Below are 19,994 nucleotides of genomic sequence, written 5' to 3'. Positions count from 1 at the left end.
TGCCTGTGGAGTCACCGCTTTGAGCCCTGGGCGATCTGAGTCAGAGGCGCTTCGGCCCTTGTGTTGTGTGTGGTCTTGGGGCTTCTTTGAAGGTTTTTCTTGGATCAGAGCCCTTTTGACTGAAAGAAAAGGGCATGTTCGCACCCTGTGTCCTGCGTGGGGCACCTAGGCCTCTGGTGGACAGTGGCTGGGCCACATCTGTGCTGTGGGCACCTGGGCAAGGCACCCACCTCCCTGAGTTCGTCTCCTGTTAAGTTGGGCCAATCCGTTTATTCACGCAGCATTTATTGAGTACCTGTTGTGTGCCTGGCTCTGTTCTGGGCACTACACTCAGATGGTCATCCAGGCAGGTCCCTACTCCTGGGAGGCATTTGTGCAGCGGGGGACAGTCGTGAAACCCCATAGTGATGGCGGCAAAACAAGGTGAGGAGGAAGGAGCACCTCCAGCACGTTTAATGTGGGGTCTGAAGTGGTTCCCTGAAGACAGGAGAGCCATCTGAGCTGCAGCGGGAGTGGCAGGAAGGAACCCCCTGTGTAAAGGCTCCAGGGTAGAGGGGCGGGCAACCCCAGGAGGCCAGCAGGGCTGGTGAGTGGCGAGGGGAGGGGCTGTCACAGGGAATTTTCTTAGAACTTTGGCTTTCATTCTGAATTCCATGGGAAGGTTTGAAGGGGGACAGGAGCCGACTTTAAATACAGACCCTGTAGCTGTGGTGTGGGGGGCGGACTCGGGGGTGAGAGTGGATGGGGCCGTGGATGCAGTCCAGGGGAGCTGGCCCCCGCCACCCCGGGAGGGGAAGGACCTGGGTGTGGTGCCCGCCATGCTCTCTGACGGCTGAGGGGCTGCCGGCAGTTTCTGGGAGAAGCATCCAGGTGGTGGGCTGGTGGTTCGGGAGCGGCCCGTCGAGGATGGGGGCACCGGCACAGGGTGACCTTCCAGCTGAACCCCACGAGCCCCTGTGTCGGGGGGAACACGGGCAGGCAGTGTGCTGCGGCTCCCTCACTAACTGGGCCGGATGGGCTGTGAAGAAAGCGATCGCTCAGCATTTACAGCAGGGAAATGGGACCCCTTGTGCGGACCTGCTGGGACAGGCCTGGCGGCACGTGGAACCCTGGAGGGCACGTTGGCATGTATTTTGTGCCGTCTCCAGCACGCCAGTCCTGCACGCAGGACCCCCCCCCGCCCCACCCCCAAACTCAAGGACCTTCCCTTGTCAGAACCTGGGGCTGCCAGCTGCCTGCCGAGCGCTTTGCGTTCATTATCTGGGTCCATCACATTGCATTTTCCAGAGCCTGAGTGTGTGCGTGTGTCTGGTCTGACAGGTCTGAGGACTCAGCAGTTTCTAGCTCTGGGATCTTGGGCCTCTTTTTCTGACTCCTGAAAGTCAGTCTCTTCTCTTGTGAAATCAGGCAGCAACTGTAACAGGCTGTGGGCAAAGTTCAGTGAGACGGCCCGCACGGCTCTGGTAGGGGCTCAATATGGCAAATGCAGGAAGAACCGTGGCCGCCTACCTGGTGCCGTGGGTACCACCAGGCTCCTTCTGCTTGCAGAATAAAGAGATCGCCAGAGGGCGTATGCTCTTGAGCCTGAGTGATGTGGATGGTGAACTTGACTCACTGTGGCAGGTGGTGGGGTTCAGAGCCCTGACCCACTGGGTGTGGAGACCACAGCGGCTGCCGTAGCCCCTCTGAGGGACCAGGAAGCAGTGGGTGTGGGCAGTCTTGGAGCGTTGAGTCTAGAAGGCCTTCTGCTGGGCTGGGGGCTCAGAAGGAGCTGAGATAAACTGTCCCGGGAGAGTTCTTGCTTTGTTAGGAAGAATGCACCCACCACCCCCGCCACCCTTGATTTTCTGCAGAGGGCTTTAGGGGTGTGAGTTGGGCACTGCCTGTTGTCACAGGGGTCAGTCTGGGGGTCCTGGCCTTTGCCCCTGAAGCTGATGGGTGACCTTTGTCTTGATAAGGCTCACCGGCCTGGGCCCCTGACTGATGAGACCCCCTTCTGTTTTCCTTCCGTGGGAGCCAGCTAGGGTGTGGGCCTGGGTGGGCTGCGGACCCCCTGGGCGCAGAGGGCGGGAGCCTGTGTCGGAGAGCTGATGTAAACAGGGCCGGGGTGTTCAGAACTCCAGGGCCTGAGGGCTGAGCCCCCCCTCACCCCCCATCCCCGCAACGCCCTGGAGGAGTGGGTGTGGGCTGCAGGCCAGGGGGTCTGACCACTTGTGAGGCCCCGAGGGTCCCGCCTCCACGGGTTCCAGAAGACAAATGCGAGGACTTAGGGTGATGAAGTCGCTTGGGGAGAAGAGGGAAAGAAACCAGCAGCAATGTAGTATCTCGGGTTTCTAAGTGATGACTCTGCAGCACATCTTGTGGTTCCATCAGGTCTGTGCAGACGCCCACCTTGTCTAGGTCCCGTGGGCCAGCCACGCCTGCGGTGTCTGCCTTCACCCCCAGGAAGCTGGGGATCAGAGCGGTCCCTGGGCTGGCCCGCGGTCACACAGCTAGTGCAGAGCTGGAGCGGAACCTCTCAGCCTTCCTACTGGAGCCTGTTGAGTTTTTTTCCTCCTTGTGTGGGAAAGAGGACCATAACGATCTAGGTATCAGGAAGAAACACTGTCGGTAATAAGAAGCAGAGTCAGCCGGCGTGCTGGAAGGCTGCCTCCCTCCTGCCTGCAGCTGAGCCCGGCAGGCAGAGGGGCAGCTGTCCCTTTAAGTCAGATTCCCGGGGTGGGGGTGGGGAGGGAGGTGCCGGCAGGAGATGGATGGATCTCCCCTCCTGAGCCCTTGGGGCTCCCCGCCAGACAGCCTGCCAGACAGCCTGCCGAGCCTTCCCTCAGATCCAGGCTTCCCTTCCCCGTGCGATGCTGCTGATTCATCCTGGGGCTGGAGTCCGCGGTGCTGCGGGGCTCGGGGCCTCCCGCGGAGGTGCCCTTGGGCCTCTGCGGGCGCCCGTGGGGGCTGGGGCTCCGCACATCGTGGAGGTCTGCGGGGGGCAGGGCGGGGGGCCGGGGCTCGGCCAGGCCCCTCACAGTACCCCCCATCCCCTCTGGCCTCCCTGCGCAGGGTGCTTCAAGGACGACCGCATCGTCTTCTGGACGTGGATGTTCTCCACCTACTTCATGGAGAAGTGGGCCCCGCGCCAGGACGACATGCTCTTCTACGTGCGCCGGAAGCTGGCGTTCGCGGGCAGCGAGGGCGCCCTGGACGGGCGGAAGGTGAGCGCCCTGGACCGCCCCCCCCCCCCCCCCCCCGAACTGGGTCTGCAGGCTTGTGGGCCGGGGGTCTGCAGTCCTCCTCGCGCGTGTTAGGAGGGGAACGCGGTGTTCATTCAGTGCCCGCCAGGTGCCAGGAGCTGGGCGGGGACAGTCACACATGTGTCCCGTGGTGGGACGCGCGGGCCTCATGTGGGTATTATTACTGAGCTTCCCCACGAGCCCGGAAGGCGGCGATGAGTATCACTACAGTGCCTTGGAGGAGACACGTCCAGAGGCTGGGTGGTCTGGCGGGCATCTCATCCTTAGTAAGTAAACAGAAGAGCAAAGACGTTGACTCCAGAGGCTGGGTCCAGCCTGACCGTGGGCAGGTGACCTGGCTTGGTGATGGTGGTGATGCCTGCCAGCCCCCGAGCCCTCACCTCGCCCCCGAGCCCTCACCTCACCCCCGACAGGGGCTCAGCTCTCTGCCTCTCCCATCTCCCATGTCTTCCCAGCAACTGGACAGGACAAGGGTTGTTATCCCTTTTTTACAAGAAGAGACCAAAGGCTCGCAGGTGACTTGAGTCACCTCCGGTGTTTAATCCACTTAAGTTTCAGTCGACAAGTTAATAGAACAAGCTTTGCATGTCTTTCAGAAGCTTTATTTAGTGTTTTGTAAAATATCGAAGCAACCTGTATGCCAAACATACAAAGGCGTTGTTTTCATTTAAACACAAAAGTGCCTCGGGAAGTGGAGACGGGTTTTTGCAGCCTGCCTGCCCAGCGCTTGTGACCCCGGGCTGGGGCTTGGTGGCCGGGGCTCATGCCTTCCCTGCCTTGTGCCTGCTCTTTGAGCCTGATTGTGCAGGACGGGCTTTCTGCAAACAGATAGCCTGGTGCCTGCTGCAAAGGAGACATGGTGGCCTGCATGCCTGCAGCCAAATGGCTGGTCCGATCCGGCTGCGTGACAGGCGGGAAGACCTGGGGGTGGGCCAGGGTGCTCTGGTGACCATCTGGAGTCTGCAGCAGCTGGCCGTGTGACCGGGTTGTCACTGGGGCCAGTGGACACTGGGACCCTGAAGTGCATCACGCAGAGCCAACACAGTCTGGGTCACTATAGTGACCAGAAGGGAGGGGAGTGGTCAGCGGAGGCCACCTGAGTGAGGTGGGTCTTGAAGGAAGGGCAGATATGGTCCCAGCGGAGGGGCCGGTGGCCGAGCAGTGGGCCTGACCGTCTGCTGAGGTTTAAGTTTCAGATTTTTTTTTTTTTTTTTTTTTACAAAATCTTGGTGGTTGTTTAGAGGAAGCATGTTGAGACCAGAGGCGACAGTAAGGGCTGAGTGTACCTGAGACGCGGTTGTGCCTTGAATGTTGGTGCCTGGAGAGGCCCCAGCTCTGGTCAGGGAGGGTTTTCTTAGCCGATCTGGCCTTGACTGCTCCAGTGGGCAGGCAGGGCTCAGGAGGGGTCCGCTTTGTGGGCTCCCAGAGTGGCCAGGCAGGGAGGTGAAAGGAAGCTGCAAGTGCTGGCTCCTTCTCTCTGGAAGAGAACCCTGGACTCAGGCCTGAGCAGTTTTGGAGCCGGAGGCCTGAGGCTGTGTGTGAGGTCCCCTGAAGGCTGGGCTGGGGCCGTGTTGACAAGGGCAATGAGGGGACCCCGAGTTTGGGAGCGTGTGGCAGTCTAGCTATGCGCATGCTGGAACGTTCCATCGCACCCCTGCCCAGAGGGCTCTGCAGGCCCTTCTCTCCCAGCACTGGGAGGACAAGATGACTGAGTCTTGGCCGGGCCTCAGGGAGCACTCCCCCACACCCCTGCCCCCGGCCCGGTCTGCTGGGACCGACGGCGTGGCCAGTGGCACGTGGAACGGTTGGTGCTGTGATGGGGTGAGGAATGGGGTGGCTGGGGACCCACAGAGAGGAGGAGGCAGCATCTGCCGGAATGTTGTAGGTCAGAGCGAGGGGATGACGGTGGACGGAGGACATTTGTGGGGAGGGGCGAGCCAGCACACGCACGACAGGCCCTGCCGGGGTGGGTCTGCGGTATCTGAAAGGCAGCAGGCGGGTGGCGCGGCGGGGGAGAACCCACGGGTCTGGAGGTGCGAGGTGGACGGGGCGGGGGAGGAGGGAGACCACACAGCTGCTCCCGCGCAGCCTCCCTGCCCGCCTCTGCTGCGAAGAGCAGAAAGGAAAGCCCCTGGCCGGCGCGCTGTGGGCGCTGCTGCAGGGCCTGCGCACTGCGGGCTCTCTGCGGCAAGCCCGGCTGCCTCCCGCCCCCTCCTCATCCGGCCGCGGAGCTGGTACCCAGTTGCCGTAGCAACCCGAGGGCCTCCTGCGGGCTCCGCTGGTGTAGAGGGTGGCTGGCTGGACTGGCTGCCTGTGGGCTGGGCCAGGATGCTGGGATCCCCCGCCCTGCTGGGGGGCCCAAGGGACGACCTCGGTGGGAGGCTGGCTTCTTGATGAGACCCCGGGGTCGCGAAGCCAGAGAACCCAGGAGGGAGATTGGAGCCCAGGCCCCGCGTGGGAGGGGCCAGGGAGGAGAGGATGCCCCCGGGGCCGGGGGGGCGGGGGTGCTGGGACTCACCTCTGCCCTGGGCCTCACAGCTGGCGGAGGCCGAGCCCGAGGTGGAGGTGGAGGTGTACCGGAGGGACTCCAAGAAGCTGCCAGGCCTCGGAGACCCCGACATCGACTGGGAGGAGAGCGTCTGCCTGAACCTCATCCTGCAGAAGGTGCCTGGCGCGATGGGCAGGGCTCCCGGCGTGCGGGCGGGGTGCTCGAAGGCCCCGGGCACGCGGACCCCTGAACTCCCCTGTCCCGCACCCCTTCCAGCTGGACTACATGGTAACCTGTGCTGTGTGCACGCGAGCCGACGGCGGGGACATCCACATCCACAGGAAGAGGTCCCAGGTGAGCCCGCGGCGCCCAGGGGTGCCCCTCCCGCTGCCCTGCCCTGAGGGGAGGCTGACCCCAGAATTTCCCTGCGGCCTGGGGGCCTGGGTCCAGCTCAGGAGCCCTGAAGCAGGTCCTCCCTCCCAACGGCTCCTTCCCCAGCGGCTCCTGGGGCCCTGGCGACCCATGCCTTACAGCACACCCCACCCCAGCGCGTGGCTCCGGGCCCGGGTGTAGGGCTCAGTGGGGGTTTCACTCAGCCCCTTCCAATCTTTTTCTTTCCAGCAAGTGTTCGCGTCCCCCAGTAAGCACCCCATGGACAGCAAAGGGGAGGAGTCCAAGATCAGCTACCCCAACATCTTCTTCATGATCGACAGCTTCGAGGAGGTGGGGGCTCTGTCTTGGTCTGGCTCCCCCGCAGCCACCCCCCAGGCCTCACATGCCTTCAGGAAGGAGGTGGGGGCAGGGCTGGGCTCCCGCTCTCCCTGCTGCTTCCTTGACTCAGGGCAAACGAGTTCACTGGGCTCTGAGCCTTAGTGTTCTCATCTGTAAAATGGGCGTCAGGGTTGAAAGATCAGAGAGCTCACGCGTGGGAGGAGGCATCATCAAGTCCTGCAGAGCGCTGCCCGGGCAGGAGGGACGGTTATTACCACCCTCGAACCCTAAATGAGGCCTCCCCACCTTGGGATCCTAGGATGTCTGCGATGGGTGGGGCTCCGGAAGTTACAAAACTGGGGCCTGGGGCAGCTCACTCAACTGGGAAACGCGGGGTGCTGGGAAGCCAGCTGCGCCCCCTGGCGACCCTGCCGGCTCCTGTCAAGCCACCCTCCTGTCGAGGTCTGGGCAGTGGAGCTGCTCCCCCCACCACCCACAGTGAGGGCAGGGGGTGGGGGGCCCGGGAGCACTCACGAAGGATGGGGCGTGGGCTGCAAGTCGCTTCTCGATTTGGTTGGTGTCTTGAGCATTTCAGTTCAGGGGGCTGAGCGCCCTCTCCAGACTCACACAGCTTGTCCACAACAGAGCTGAGATTGAAGCCAGAGTCTGGACCTCAGAGCTCAGCCTGCACACAGCCCCCCGCCCTGCCCCATGGGCAGTGACTCTCGTGGGGGCAGGCTGTCCGGTCCCCTGCAGACAGTCACCCCCCCCAGGCAGGCAGTCTGTGAGGCTTCTGAGCTGGTGCCCACATACACGCCCTGACGGCTGGGGCAGGGCTGGGGCGGGTGGGCTGTGCACCCATAGCTGGAGGTGGAGAAGACACTTGAAAGCGGCCAGACAGTCCCCGTGAACTGTTCTACTTCCTGGTGTCGCTCCGGTGGACAGTGAGAGGGTGGCACATCCTTTTCCTGTTCCAGAGTCACTTATGACCTTAGCCCCTTGTAGACGCTGCCCCTGCCCACGGGTGGGATGTCCCCCTTGCTGCGCGGGTCCCCGTGGAGTGGTGGCAGGCCTGGGGGCCTTGGGCAAAGGCCTTCACGTCTGTGGCTCAGCGTTCTCCCCTGTAAAGGGGGAGTTTCCAAGCAGCCCTCCCTGGGTCAAGGAGCCGGGCAGGGGGCTGGGAGCCGGGCTGTGCTGGGGGCCGGGGGCAGCCAACCGGTGCCATCCCTGCGTCTGCCTCGCGCCCCCCCAGGTGTTCAGTGACATGACCGTTGGGGAAGGGGAGATGGTCTGCGTGGAGCTGGTGGCCAGTGACAAGACCAACACGTTCCAGGGAGTCATCTTTCAGGGCTCCATCCGCTACGAGGCGCTCAAGAAGGTGTATGACAACCGCGTGAGTGCAGGGTGGGCTGGGTCCAGGGGGCGATCACCCCGCAGCGCCCCCTGCCCTCGCCCAGCTCTGCTGTACCTGGCCCACCCCAGAGCTCCTGCAGCGCCCCCAATGCCCCTCCTAGGCGGCTGGGGCCTGGGTCACGTGGGGCTCTTCCCAGGAAAACCCTCCTGGGATTATTGGTCCCCGACAGATGGGACCGAAGGGAGAGGAGTCCAGGTGGATGGGTGCCCTCCTGCCGCTGGGCTCCGCCCCGGGTGTCCTCTCTCTGGACCCCGGGGCAGGGGACGAGGAGGTGGTCTCTGTCCCCAGACGGGGTGTGGTCATTGGGGCGAGAGGGCGTCAGACAGGGATGCGAGGGTGCCGGCACTGCCCCGCCTTGTGGGCGAGCCCGGGTCAGGTGGGGCTGGGTCTCCCCGGAGCGGGGCTGGCGGCCCTCGGGGGCTTCTTGAGGGAGGGTCCCCCGGCTGCTGGAGCCCCCAGGGAGCGGGCACCCCGCCTGCCTGACTCAGTGCCCCCGCCTGCCCGCCCGCAGGTGAGCGTGGCGGCCCGCATGGCCCAGAAGATGTCGTTCGGCTTCTACAAGTATAGCAACATGGAGTTTGTACGCATGAAGGGGCCCCAGGGCAAGGGCCACGCTGAGATGGCCGTCAGCCGCGTGTCCACCGGCGACACGTCCCCCTGCGGGACCGAGGAGGACTCTAGCCCGGCTTCGCCCATGCATGAGCGGGTAAGGCTGCGCAGCTCGGGGAGGGCCTCTGCCCTTCCCTGAGGCCTGCCTCCCACAGCCTCCCTGGTCCTTCCCGCCCCCCAGCCCCCCGAGAGGTAGGTGTCATGGTCCCCACCCCTCTGGGGAGGAGGCCGAGGTTCAGAGAGGGCAGGTGACTGGCCCGGGGTCACACAGAAGGTTAGTACCTGGGCCCCGAGCTGCCACGGTGGCAGGGCTCAGCCAGCGGGGTCCCAGCACCCGCCCTGGTGGACCTGCTGGGTGGGGGCGGGCACCCAAGCGGCCTTTCCAGGGGGCGAGATGGGGACGATGATGGATGAGCTCCAGCAGGGTTGGCCAGAGCCTCGAGACCCTGGGGCCCCCCAGCTGGTCTCTGCCGGGGCCGCTTGCCAACCAGATGCTGGGCCCCGGAACTGCTGGCGACTGCCGCAGCCATGGACGGGTCCGAGTCTTCCTGTCTGCAGAGCTGGGCACCCCCAGGCCTGCGGGGGTTCCTTGCTCTGCCCCCTGCCATGTGGCTCATGCAACAGCACTGAGCCTCTGAGCCCTTTCTAGGCTGCTGTCCTTCCCCGGGGGCCGGGAAGCTGACCTCAGTGGCAGCCTTATTCCCAGAGCCTCTGGGGTGGTGGGTGGGGGGCAAGCCCAGGGCTCAGGCAGGAGAAAATACCCAGCCCATCGGCCACGTTGCCCGTGTTGGGGGCTCCAGAGGAAACCGGGGGTCTTGAAGGAGGAGTGCGTCCCCCCCGGGCGTCTCCAGGAGGGGCTGCAGGGTGGGCTGCAGTCCGGGCACTGCTGCTGCATGAGCTGGGACAGTCTCTCCTCTCTGAGCCTCAGTTTGCTCACCCGGAAATGGGGTGAACACACACCCGCCTCCCGAGGTGTTGGGGACTCAGGAGCCAGGGCATCAGGGCCCCTCTGGGGGTGGGGCCGGCTGGGGCATCTGCCTGGAGAAATGGCCCCCGAGCGTGTCAGTCCAAGTCCCCGCTGGCGCGCCCGAGGTCAGGGAGCCGTGCGCACCCTGCCTTTCACTCTAAGCTCACCGTCACGCGTCCTCCCGGCAGTCAGGGGGCACTTTTCTTTCTCTTGTTGTGTCTTTTTTTGTTCGCTTTGAGTTTCCTGCAGTGAATGTGTTTTGTAAGCAGAGCAGAAACGACAAACGCTCTCTTTCTGTGATGATGGGTGAGAATTCTGAGCAGAGGCGTCTGTTGTCTTGGGAACAGAGGTGGTTTGTCTCTGCGATAAGGAGCCTTATCCCCCTTGGTTCTCAGGTGCCCACTGAGGCTAACAAATGTGTGCGTGACAGCCCTCATGAAGATGTGGCCTGGGCTCAGGCGGGACAAGCCTGGATGCCAGTTCTGGCCGCGTGTTTGCCCAGTGACCACAGAGAGGTTACTGGACCAGTCCGGGCCTTCATCTTCCCATCTGTCAAATGGGGGTGCTGGTCTTTCTCTCCCAGGGTGGCCGTGGCGGGGAAGGAGGCATTGCCTGGGAAAGCCCCTGGCCCCCAGCAGCCGGGGGAGCTAGGGTCAAGGGGCGGGGCCTGCCAGGGTCGTCCCAGCGCTGCTCGGGCGCCCCGCCTCTGTGCTCCCTGCCTTCCTTTCCCAGAGGGGTCGTTTGTAACCAGCGCATGACAAATACAGACTCTGTGTGTTGTGGTTTCTGGTGTTTGCTTTTCTATCTTCTAAAAACCTTCCCTGGCTTGTGGGAGGACCGTCTGGAGCCCAGCGGCCGCCGGGACTCTGGTGGACGTCGGAGCCATGACGAGGAGGCTGACGGGGCTCCCGAAGTTTCAGTCCCAGCTCACCTTGTTCCTCAGATTCTTGTTTGCATGGGGAGGAGGGAGGAGATGGGCCACGTTCCCTCTGCCTGGAACGCCCTTCCCCCCCTTCTTCACCTAGCGAACTCCTACTCGTCCTTCAAGACCCAGCTCAAGCGGCGTCTCCTCCGGGAAGCCTTTCGTGATTTCCCAGGCTTTTGATTCCTTTTGCCTGCGTGCTCGCCTGTATCCTGTGCTTCCTTTTTTTTTTCTGTCTTTAACAACCAACATTCAGTCTGTGGTTGTCAACTTTTGGGTCTCTCACCACCCCCGGCAGACTGTGAGCTCCTTGAGGGCAGGGACCCGGTCGTGTGCTCCCCTGAGTGGGTGTGGAGAATGGTTGGTGATGGGCAGTGTGGTTAGAAGAGAGGAGAGCAGGAGATGGAGGGGTGAACTGTTTGACCACTGCATTTCTGTGGAAGGACGCTGGGGGAGAGGGGACAGGAGATAAAAGCCAGGAGAAGAAATTAGAGGGAAGAGCATGGCCTTAGGGGCAGCAGACCTGGGGTGCAGCCCAGCGTGGCCGCCGTCTGCTGGGTGACCTTGGCCCCGCCAGGGTGGCTGTCCCGCCTCAGCCGGTTCTCACGTCAGGGGTGGTTGGGAAGGTTCCGGGGATTTGGTGCCTGGAGGGTGCTCGTCCCGCGTGAGCAGCCAGGCTTGCTCTGTGCTCCGATGACCCCTGGCGGGCGGTTGAGGCCCCAGGTGGGCGGCTGGGTTCTTCCCGGGGCAGAGCTGGTGGCCAGCGCCCACCGAGCCCCAGGCTGGCTACGCTCTGCAGGCGGGAGACGGGTGGGCGCCAGGGCCCCCCTAGGTCAGCGGGCTGCCCTGGTGACATGCTCCTTGTTCCCAGGTAACCTCCTTCAGCACACCCCCAACCCCTGAGCGGAACAACCGGCCCGCCTTCTTCTCCCCATCCCTCAAGAGGAAGGGGCCCCGGAACCGGATCACGGAGATGAAGAAGTCTCACTCGGCCAACGACAGCGAGGAGTTTTTCCGGGAGGACGACGGGGGAGGTGACCTGCTGCTCCCCCGCCTCCCGGCCTGCGGGGCCTCCTCACTCCCTTCTGCACATTCAGAGAGCCAGGGGGCCATGCGCCTGCCCATCCTGGGCGGGGGTGGAGCTGTGGACAGACAGCAGACGGCCACCGAAGGGAGCCCCCAGCCCCGGCTCAGTGTGGCCGGCAGTTGGCACCTGATTTCAGGGGCTCCGAGGGGAGGGCTCTGGGCGCGCGCGTGCTGTTCCCTCCCTCTGCGAGGTGCCCTGTGGCCCTGCCGCCTTCAGTGAGGTGTCCCTCGGGGCTCACCTGCCCTCCTCCCTGAGCCTGGGCCGTCTGTCCAGCGGCCTCCTGGTCGTCTCTGCCCGGGTGTCTCCGTGGTCCTCAATCACACCTACTCGGTCCTCAGGCCTCCCTGCTCCCTTTTCCGCCCTGCGTGGGCCCTGCCGTGGGAGCAGTACCGCGGGAGGGCAGGGCCGTGTTTATCAGAGGGGCGGCAGGAGGCCGTTGGAGGAGCTTAGAGGGTCCTGATCGGCAGGACCGAGGCAGAGGGCCTGCTGGACGAGACCCTGGCCGGGGCTGCAGACCCCAGCCCAGGCCTTGACCTGCTCTCGAGTGGGCTTGGGCAGTGCCGCCCTCCTGGGTTCCTTCCAGGCCAGCAGGAAAGTGTCCACAGTGCCCACCTGCCTCCCCGGTGGCCCACCGGCCGGGTGATGGTGCCGGGTCGTCCCAGCTGTACCCCCATACCCCTCCGGGGAGAGGACCAGAGCGGGGCAGCCGTGGGGCCCGGCACAGCAACAGGCCCGGGCCTACAGGGGAGGCGCTCCAGGACCGGGGCGGGGGTGTCAGGCTAGAAGGCACAGGGGGCTGGAGGGCAGTCAGGAGGAGGTCCGGTCAGGTCGGAGGTCGAGCTGGGCCGGGGAGGGGTCACCTGGGTGGGAGGTGTGCTCCGCTCCGCGGCCCGGGCCTGACACGTCGTCTCCGCTGCAGCTGACCTGCACAACGCCACCAACCTGCGATCTCGCTCCCTGTCGGGCACGGGGCGCTCCCTGGTCGGGTCCTGGCTGAAGCTGAACAGAGCAGACGGGAACTTCCTTCTCTATGCACACCTAACCTACGTCACTTTGCCGCTGCATCGGATTTTAACAGGTAACTCTGACTTTGGGGTGGGACCTCTGGGGGAACCACGACCCCTAAAAAGTACTCCTGTGGGCAGTACTCGGGCACCACGCCGTCCCCCTGGAGGGGCTTCAGACCCTCAGCACGTGCGTGCTACTCGAGGGGTAGGCGGCCCCACGGGGGCCGTGGCTCCAGAGTCAGGCTGCCTGTGTGAGCCCTGCGCCCTGAGCCCTTGCCCCGTGGTGCAGCCGTTCCAGGCGCGCGCATTGCCCCGTTCCTGTCTGGAAGGAGGGTGAGCCCAGCCCCGCAGGTCCCCAAGGGCTGGAAGAGCGCCTTGAGGGCGTCCCTCACAGATGGAGCACTGGGAAGGTCCCCGTGCTCCCTCTGCGAGCACAAGGAGGGTCACCCTTCCCTGTCTCCTCCACGCCCCCTCCTGCCACCCTAGACATCCTGGAAGTTCGGCAGAAGCCCATCCTGATGACCTAGCCGTGTGCGGAGCCTGCGCGGAGCCCCCCAGCTCTGCCCAGTCCTGGGAGTGCTGCCAAGTGCCTACCTGCCCACCGCCACTGGGGTCTTCCAGGACCACCCAGCGCCGGAGCCGGAGCCAGGCGGGGCCGCTCGACTCCTGGGGCCAGGGCCGACTCCACGAACACCAGCCCAAACTGAAGTGCCTCTTCCTCGTCCCTGCTGGCCCTGCTCCGGCCCCTGCGCCCGCCCACCCACCACCCTCAGCCTGTCTTTGGGGGAATCCTCTGCACCCCGAGGAGCAGATCTGCCAGTAGGCCGCAAGAGAGCAAGGGAGTGGCCAGCGGCCAGCCCGCAGACCCGACGCTCACCTCCCAGCAGACAGCAGGGAGACCACCTGGCTGGAGCTGCGCCACGTGTCCAGCGCTCACGGAAAACCGGTTTAAGATGTGGTGATGCTGATCCGATGAGTTAGTCCCGATCGTCTGTCCCCCGGCTTCCCCACAGTCGTCTTTAGATGGGTTCCCACAGGGAGCACGGCCGTCTGCTGGCTCTACCCTGGGCTGGGAATACCTCACCCCGCGCCCAGCTCCAGACCGGCCCTCGTCCCGCCAGAATGGCCTTTGCTTCCAGCCAAAGAGCATCAGCCACATACACACACCTCCAACCTGGAGACGACCTGTCTGCACCTCGGCGGACGTGACCTGCAGTACTGGGGTCCTGAGGGCAGGAGGGAGGGGTCGTACCCAAACAGGAGAAGGGTGGGGTCCTGCTGGAAGGGCGGACGGTGCGCCGTGGGGTCGACGTCCTCCCAGGAAGTTCCAGGCCGAGCCTCCGTCCTCCGCGGCCAGGGCAGGGGCTGGAGCGTCTAGTCTTCCCTGCTTTCCTGGAGCTCATTTTCTTTGACTGGGTGTGCGGGTCCCACCTCTTAGGCCAATCAGTGAGGCAAAGAGGCATTGGCTTCCCCATGGCCTGGGGCTGGTCAGGCCTCCTTCCAGCTTGGATGGAAGGTTTCTGTGTGTGGGGACACAGCGTGCTCCTCTCAGAACCGCGAGCCTCCCCGGGAGCAGAAACGTCGCTCCTGCCGCTTCCCACGGGATAAGCCGTCAGCTGGGTCTCTGCTGCTCTGTGCACACCCTCAGGGGTATCTGAAGGGTCTCTGGTGTGCGGGTAGCGACCCCCCTGGGGGAGGAGAGGGGGAAGGAGGAGGGGCTCGTGTTCCCGTCCGTTTCTGTCCTTCGTGCTCCAAGGGTTTGCTTCGAGCTCCGGGAAACGGGGACTCCTTTGGGGCTTCTCCAGATTTTGTATGCTGTTATTAAAAGCGAGCTACTGCATTTCATTCTGCCTCAGTTTGCCCACCTGTGAATGGGGCTGATACCACCTACCTCACTGAAGTCTCCAGGGTTCCAGCGCACGACCAGGTCAGGGTGAGATGGCCAGTCATTCCGCATAGCTCAGCTCAGGTGTCGGGTCATAGGAATGCTTTCCTCCCCCTCCCTGCCCACCCCAACCCTGCCACCCGGGCCAAGAAGGCGAGTGGTGGGATCGGGGCGAACGTTCTCGCCTTCTCTGACGGCACCCGGCTCACCTACGTTCGGCCGCATCTCAGCTCCTCACATGATTTGACCGTCTGACGTCCCAAAGCTGTGTCTTCCAGCCCCAGAGCGCTGGAGCAGAGCTTCATGGACCTGGGAGCCCGGCCCAGGGTCCTGAGACGGGGGTTGAGTGCTCCCTGGGCTCCTTTCCTTCCTGGTTTTCTGGGGTCTGAAGGCTCTGGGCCCCGACCTCGGGAGAAATGCAGTCCTGACTCGTCTCCCGGCGGCGAGGTCGTTCAGCACACGGGCAAGTGCAGGGCCCTCCCCGTCGTCAGCGGTGAGGAGCCGGAGGAGGGAATAGGCTCCCCTGTTAAGAGCCTCGTAGGGTAACTGAGGGCCAACTGCAGGAAGGTTGTATGCGTGCTTTGCAGATCTTAGAAATGAGGGCCTGGGGTTAGCGATCACAGCTCACTCGTAAAGCGCGTGAACAGACGCACAGCATGGTTTGGCTGTTTCGTATCCAGCGTTGAGGAGTCCCTGGCGTATACAGGCGCTGCGCTAGACATTTAGGTACCGTCATCACCCCTGTCTTAGAGACGAGGAGGCCGCCACAGAGAGGTTAGGTGAACTGCCCGAGACTGAACCGTGAGCAGGGCGACAGGAGCACAGCCCAGGCGTCCGGCCCCCATGGACACTGAGCCGCGACCCCCTGCCGCCCCAGGATGGACACAGGAGCCGAGCTTGCTCAGTCTTATACGCTCCCCGGGGCACTTCTGACACTCGATTTAAACAAGCATAGAGGCGTTTGGTCACTAGGCAGTAAGCCCTTATTCTGAGTTTTGCGTTTTTCAGTCCCAAATGACTTCAGTAACAGAGTCACAGAGAGGCACGTGACAGCTGGAACCAGGCCTCCAGCGTCCCGGGGCGTCTCAGTGTTGCCATACCTCACTTCCTGTATGGCCATCTTTCATTTTGCAGGAACATGCCTGACTTCTGTAACATGGAGGTGGCCAGAGCTGTGGACATGTCTTAAGTGGGAACTGGATTCATGTCCGGGGTTCCTTTGAAGAAACCTGTAACCTTTAAGCTTTTTAAGGACATTAGTGAGGCCATTCCCTGCTTTACAGTGAAACGTCTCTGTCCTGCAGCCAGGCCAGGCCTGCTGTCTGTTCGCATCTCCCAGCGCCTGAGGGTTCAGGCAGCATTTAGCCTCCATTCAGTGTCTGATAGAAGGAATGTTCAGTTGTCTGTGAAAACAACTGAGCCTTGTTACTTCAAAAGATTATTATTTAAAACAAATATCATTTAAAACATTCGGTAACAGAGAAGTTGTCAAAGACAAAATATTCTATAGCCAGTCAGCTTGGAGATAGCGTGGGTTTTCTGGTGAGTCAGAGCCTTGCTAACATTTGGGCTTTTCAAGGACTGTGAGCAAAGCATCAGAAATCAACCAGGTGTCTACCAAAGATGCTAATAACAGGAAGGCATGTTCCTGATGTGATTTTTTTTTTCAAAGAATCTAGCTAGAATCAAACCAGGATTTCTTTTTGCTATTTTAATCACATAAACTAGTCAGTAAACATTTTCGAAGAATGATGTGAAAACATCATCTTTTTTTCTGTTAAAAGACATTCCAGAGAAAGTCCCTATGCAGTTACTATTGTCTAATGACCGACATTTGAAAAACATATTTGACATTATCATAATACAGGCATTTTAAATTGCTGGCCAAATTTTTAAGATTTACAGATAAAACTGTCAACTTACACCGTGGTAATAGGTTCCACTCTGATAATTCTGTTCAGTTTTCCAGTGTAGCTAGAATTTAGTTTCAAAAGCCAAGTGTCTTTTGACAGTTCATGGATTATTCCTGTTCAGGCCTTTTCTTTCCTGAGTATCAGAAAGCAGAGCTGTTTCTCTTTGAAAGGTATCCACCCTAGTGGGACAGACTCCAGCAGGGATGCGATGCAGGCCCAGGTCGGGCCCCAGAGCCGGGATGAAGCAGCGTCTGGGGGCATCAGCCGTCCTTTGGACAGGGCTCCTCTCTGGCCAGAGTCCCGCCCCATCCTCCCAGGAGCTGGGTGCTGGGGGCACCGTGGCTTCTTTCCCTTGTCCCTGCTCACGGACTGACTGGGCACTGACATGCCATGGATGAAAAGGAGCCCTGCAGCCCTTCCTTCGTCTGAGCCCCAGGGCAGCACACGGAAGCCAAATCAGTTGAAAACCGAGTGGCCTGGGGTTGGGTTCAGAGTCCACAGCGGGTAGAGCCTCGGGAGCAGAGGCAGCCGGCCTCGTGGAGGTGTTTGTTTACAGTTCTCTACCCTACCCGAGGCGGGCGGGCATCTTTGCAGCTGCAGCTCCAGACCCTAGCTCAGCAGATCAAAGCCCACAGCGATGCTCCAGCTCCGCTGAAGGTATCCAGTCTCTCGTTTCCCCACTTCTTGAAGGTTGGGCGATTTAGGTGTAAATAGTAATCTTTCATGGTCTCCAAACGGACTCTACGTGTGACGATATGTAAACCTGAAAAGAAAACCTGTGGAGGTTTTTCACGACTTTGAGGCTCAATTAAAATGATTTCTACAAAGTATATTTTAGCAGAAACACCACGACGGCGTACTTTGACTGTATTAGGATCTGTTGGTGGTGTTTCCGTAAGCACTGTCAACGGCTTCAGGATTAACCATCTTCCACATACAATAGGAATAATTTCTAAGCAGTAATTGTGGTTGGCTGTTAGCCATGCTTTATGACTTTGCATTTCTTTTGAAAGTTGATTTGCATGTTGGGTATTATTTATTTCTTCTCTATTGAATCTGTACCATTATTTTTTTCTCTAACGGGTGTTTCGGATTAAATATGGATACTACTTCAACGTGTTAACTTGCTGATTGAATCTTAATTTTTCCCCCAGAGATATCTTAACCTTTGGAGCTTTCATACAAGTTACTCTATTGAATGACAGAAGGCACGCCCCGGCTTTGGCGGGCCTGGGAATTAGCAGGGAGGTCTGGAGGCCAGCAGCCGGAATGTGCTCAGATGCTGTATTTGCAGAATGAAATCACAGATACGCTTTAGGTTCGGCTTTCAGCCCCTATAAAGCAGTATATACCCTTTGAGCTATACTATAAAATTTCCCAAGCTTCTGCTAAAGAACCTCTTAAAAGGCCCTCAGAGAAGTGGGAGAAAGACTAGAATAAAAGTCAGGAGTCCCAGGTTCAAGTGCCGGCAGGCTCCCAACAAGCCACGGGTCTTCTGGAAGGTGGTCTTTGGACTGTGGCCCTGTTGCCGCCTAGCACTGTAGCTGTCAAGTCGACACTGAGAATGGTCACAGCGCCCGCAGGCCAACTCCGCCCGCGCCACCCCCCGCGGGTTCTGTGGAAGGAAGCTGCTCAGGCAGCGGGCTCTTTCTTTCCATGGTTAGGTGATCTCTGATGTCATGAGGTGATGGGCAAAAGGCCTAAGACACCACAGAAAGTTACAACAAAAGGTGGGGTGTTGGGGGGGAGTTGGGAGGAACACATACAATCAGGAAATAGGGTCATCACTTCAAATGACATCTCGTAGAAAGTCACTGCATTAGAAACACAAGCCAGGAGCCTCAGAACTGGCGTCAGCAAGGGCAGCCTGTACCTAGGAAGATGTACAGACGGTGCTTTGAGAGGAGGCAGCTCAGTAGGTCAGAGAGGACTTCCTTTTCACCCAGTCAACCCCCTTTCTTGCTGACTTTCTTGAAAGTCTCTACCCCGGAAGCTACCTGCCGTAGCTGCGCCCCTACCAACGGCCTGCTCTCGAAGGCTGCCTGTCTCCATTCTCTCACTCTGACAGAGATGCACTTGAGGAACCACTGTCATGCCCTAGCTTAGAAAAAAAAAGTTGACTGGAAGGGAAAACCTTGGGGAACTTTCTACCGGGAGGAGGGGTAAACGTGTAATAATCCATGCAGTACCACGGCCCATCGTATATACACCTGTTGAGTGAGTAAACGCCCTGTACTCTGCGCTCGATTGTTAAAAGGACAGCACAGTTGGAAGACTTGTATGAAGAAGGAAAATATTTGTTTTGTTTTGGGCATGATCAGACGAAAGATGTCTTTTCCTTTGCTTACAGCTTTATTCAGTTCTCTCCTGACTTGGCCTCCACGTAAGCCAAAAGGCTTAACAAGACACTTTTTTCCTGTTTGTGGGTTAAGGAACCTGACTTTAATAAAACAATGAGACCGCTCCATTTGAAACATCATGGTTTTTAGTAAACTAGTGATTATATATTTTTAAAATTAATTTTTATTGGAGTATACTTGCTTTACAATGTTATATTACAATGTTATTGCTGTAAAGAGAATCAGTTAACACATGTACACATTTCCACTCTATAGATTTTCTTTCCCATTTAGGTCACCACCCATCATTGTAGGGTTCCCTATGCTAAACAGTAGGTTCTCTTAGTTACCAATTTTATATGTTGATTATATTTTCAATAAACCACTTTGTTAAAGAGATTTTAGACAGTTTCAGAAATCAGTGAAGCTTGGTCCTTTAATGGGCACACACATACCTTCAAGACACAGGGAGCCCCATGTGGCTGTTCCGCCAACAAGCTCCATCTTGGGGTTTTCTGAACTGTGAAGGACCGCCACCTACCTTCCCAGGCGCGGTGAAGCGGGACTGAGACGTGTACAAAGGCTGGTGTAGTTCCAGGAAATTACGATGATCATTGTGCCAAAGGGGCATTTTATAGGTTATCTTGAAACAAGAGTCATAAGGGAAAACAGATGGAGCCCACTGGTCCTCAAATTTGACGGGAGTCCGAAACAGCGGTTAAAATCCAGATGGCTGGTGATAAAATATTCTGGAATTACTGCTAACAGTGGTCATGGGTGTGCAGCTCAGTGCACAGACTAGAAACAGCTGGGCTGTACACGTTAAAAAGGAGAATTCTATAGTACGTGAGCGACGTCTGCCTCTGCTTCGGCAGGCGCAGGGTGGGCCCTGAGCGTGATTCTGTCGGGCCCTGGGTGTTGCTCGCTGCTCTTGGGACCAGCCTGCAGAACCACTGCTCCAGCCCAGCCGTCCAGCTGAGCGCCTCAAGCAGGGCCCGCGTGGCCGCAGCGCTCTCCCTCTAGGCAGCACCTGCACACTCGGCGTCTTCAGTAGTCTCCACAAGACGGTGCCAGCTCAGGAAAAATATTTTGATGGATAACTTAGTCTCTGTAATAGTTTTCTTTACCAGACACCTCTTATAAATAAGCTAAGTGAGTAACTCAGGAACGTTTTAAAAATATGAACCTTACTCTAAATTACAGTTTACTGTGTTAATGCCTTAGCAGTGATTTCCTAAATCACTGAAAACAAGGTTACACAGACGCAAAATACATTTTTATCCTCGATCATTTTGATCCTTAAGTTTCACAATGTCCTCCTGGACACAGAGTCCCAACTCTACTTACTTGCTGGAAGAAACCTCGCCTGCCCAAACCCGTTTCTTTGGAAAGTGCACCCAGGAGCCC

At 59.7% G+C, this 19,994-nt stretch overlaps 1 protein-coding gene across 2 annotated transcripts in view; it reads left to right on the top strand.

Annotated features, from left to right (window-relative positions):
* Positions 1–17,363, top strand: part of KIAA0930 (KIAA0930 ortholog) — a 42,190-nt gene extending 24,827 nt beyond the window's left edge. The window contains exons 1-10 of one of the 2 annotated variants that reach the window (XM_070790569.1): positions 2,838–2,916; positions 3,055–3,206; positions 5,784–5,909; positions 6,010–6,087; positions 6,355–6,456; positions 7,697–7,837; positions 8,370–8,564; positions 11,228–11,390; positions 12,363–12,521; positions 12,937–17,363. In XM_070790569.1, coding sequence (XP_070646670.1) covers positions 2,853–2,916; positions 3,055–3,206; positions 5,784–5,909; positions 6,010–6,087; positions 6,355–6,456; positions 7,697–7,837; positions 8,370–8,564; positions 11,228–11,390; positions 12,363–12,521; positions 12,937–12,977 — 1,221 coding nt within the window. In that variant the 5' untranslated portion in view covers positions 2,838–2,852 and the 3' untranslated portion in view covers positions 12,978–17,363. Of the gene's footprint in view, positions 1–2,837; positions 2,917–3,054; positions 3,207–5,783; positions 5,910–6,009; positions 6,088–6,354; positions 6,457–7,696; positions 7,838–8,369; positions 8,565–11,227; positions 11,391–12,362; positions 12,522–12,936 lie in introns of those variants that run through there. The other variant, XM_019961954.2, reaches the window with a different exon arrangement.
* Positions 17,364–19,994: the final 2,631 nt, after the last annotated feature.

The sequence above is a fragment of the Bos indicus genome, chromosome 5 (genome assembly GCF_029378745.1).
Source record: "Bos indicus isolate NIAB-ARS_2022 breed Sahiwal x Tharparkar chromosome 5, NIAB-ARS_B.indTharparkar_mat_pri_1.0, whole genome shotgun sequence".
Classification (NCBI taxonomy): Eukaryota; Metazoa; Chordata; class Mammalia; order Artiodactyla; family Bovidae; genus Bos; species Bos indicus.
This window is presented reverse-complemented; position numbering and strand designations above follow the sequence as displayed.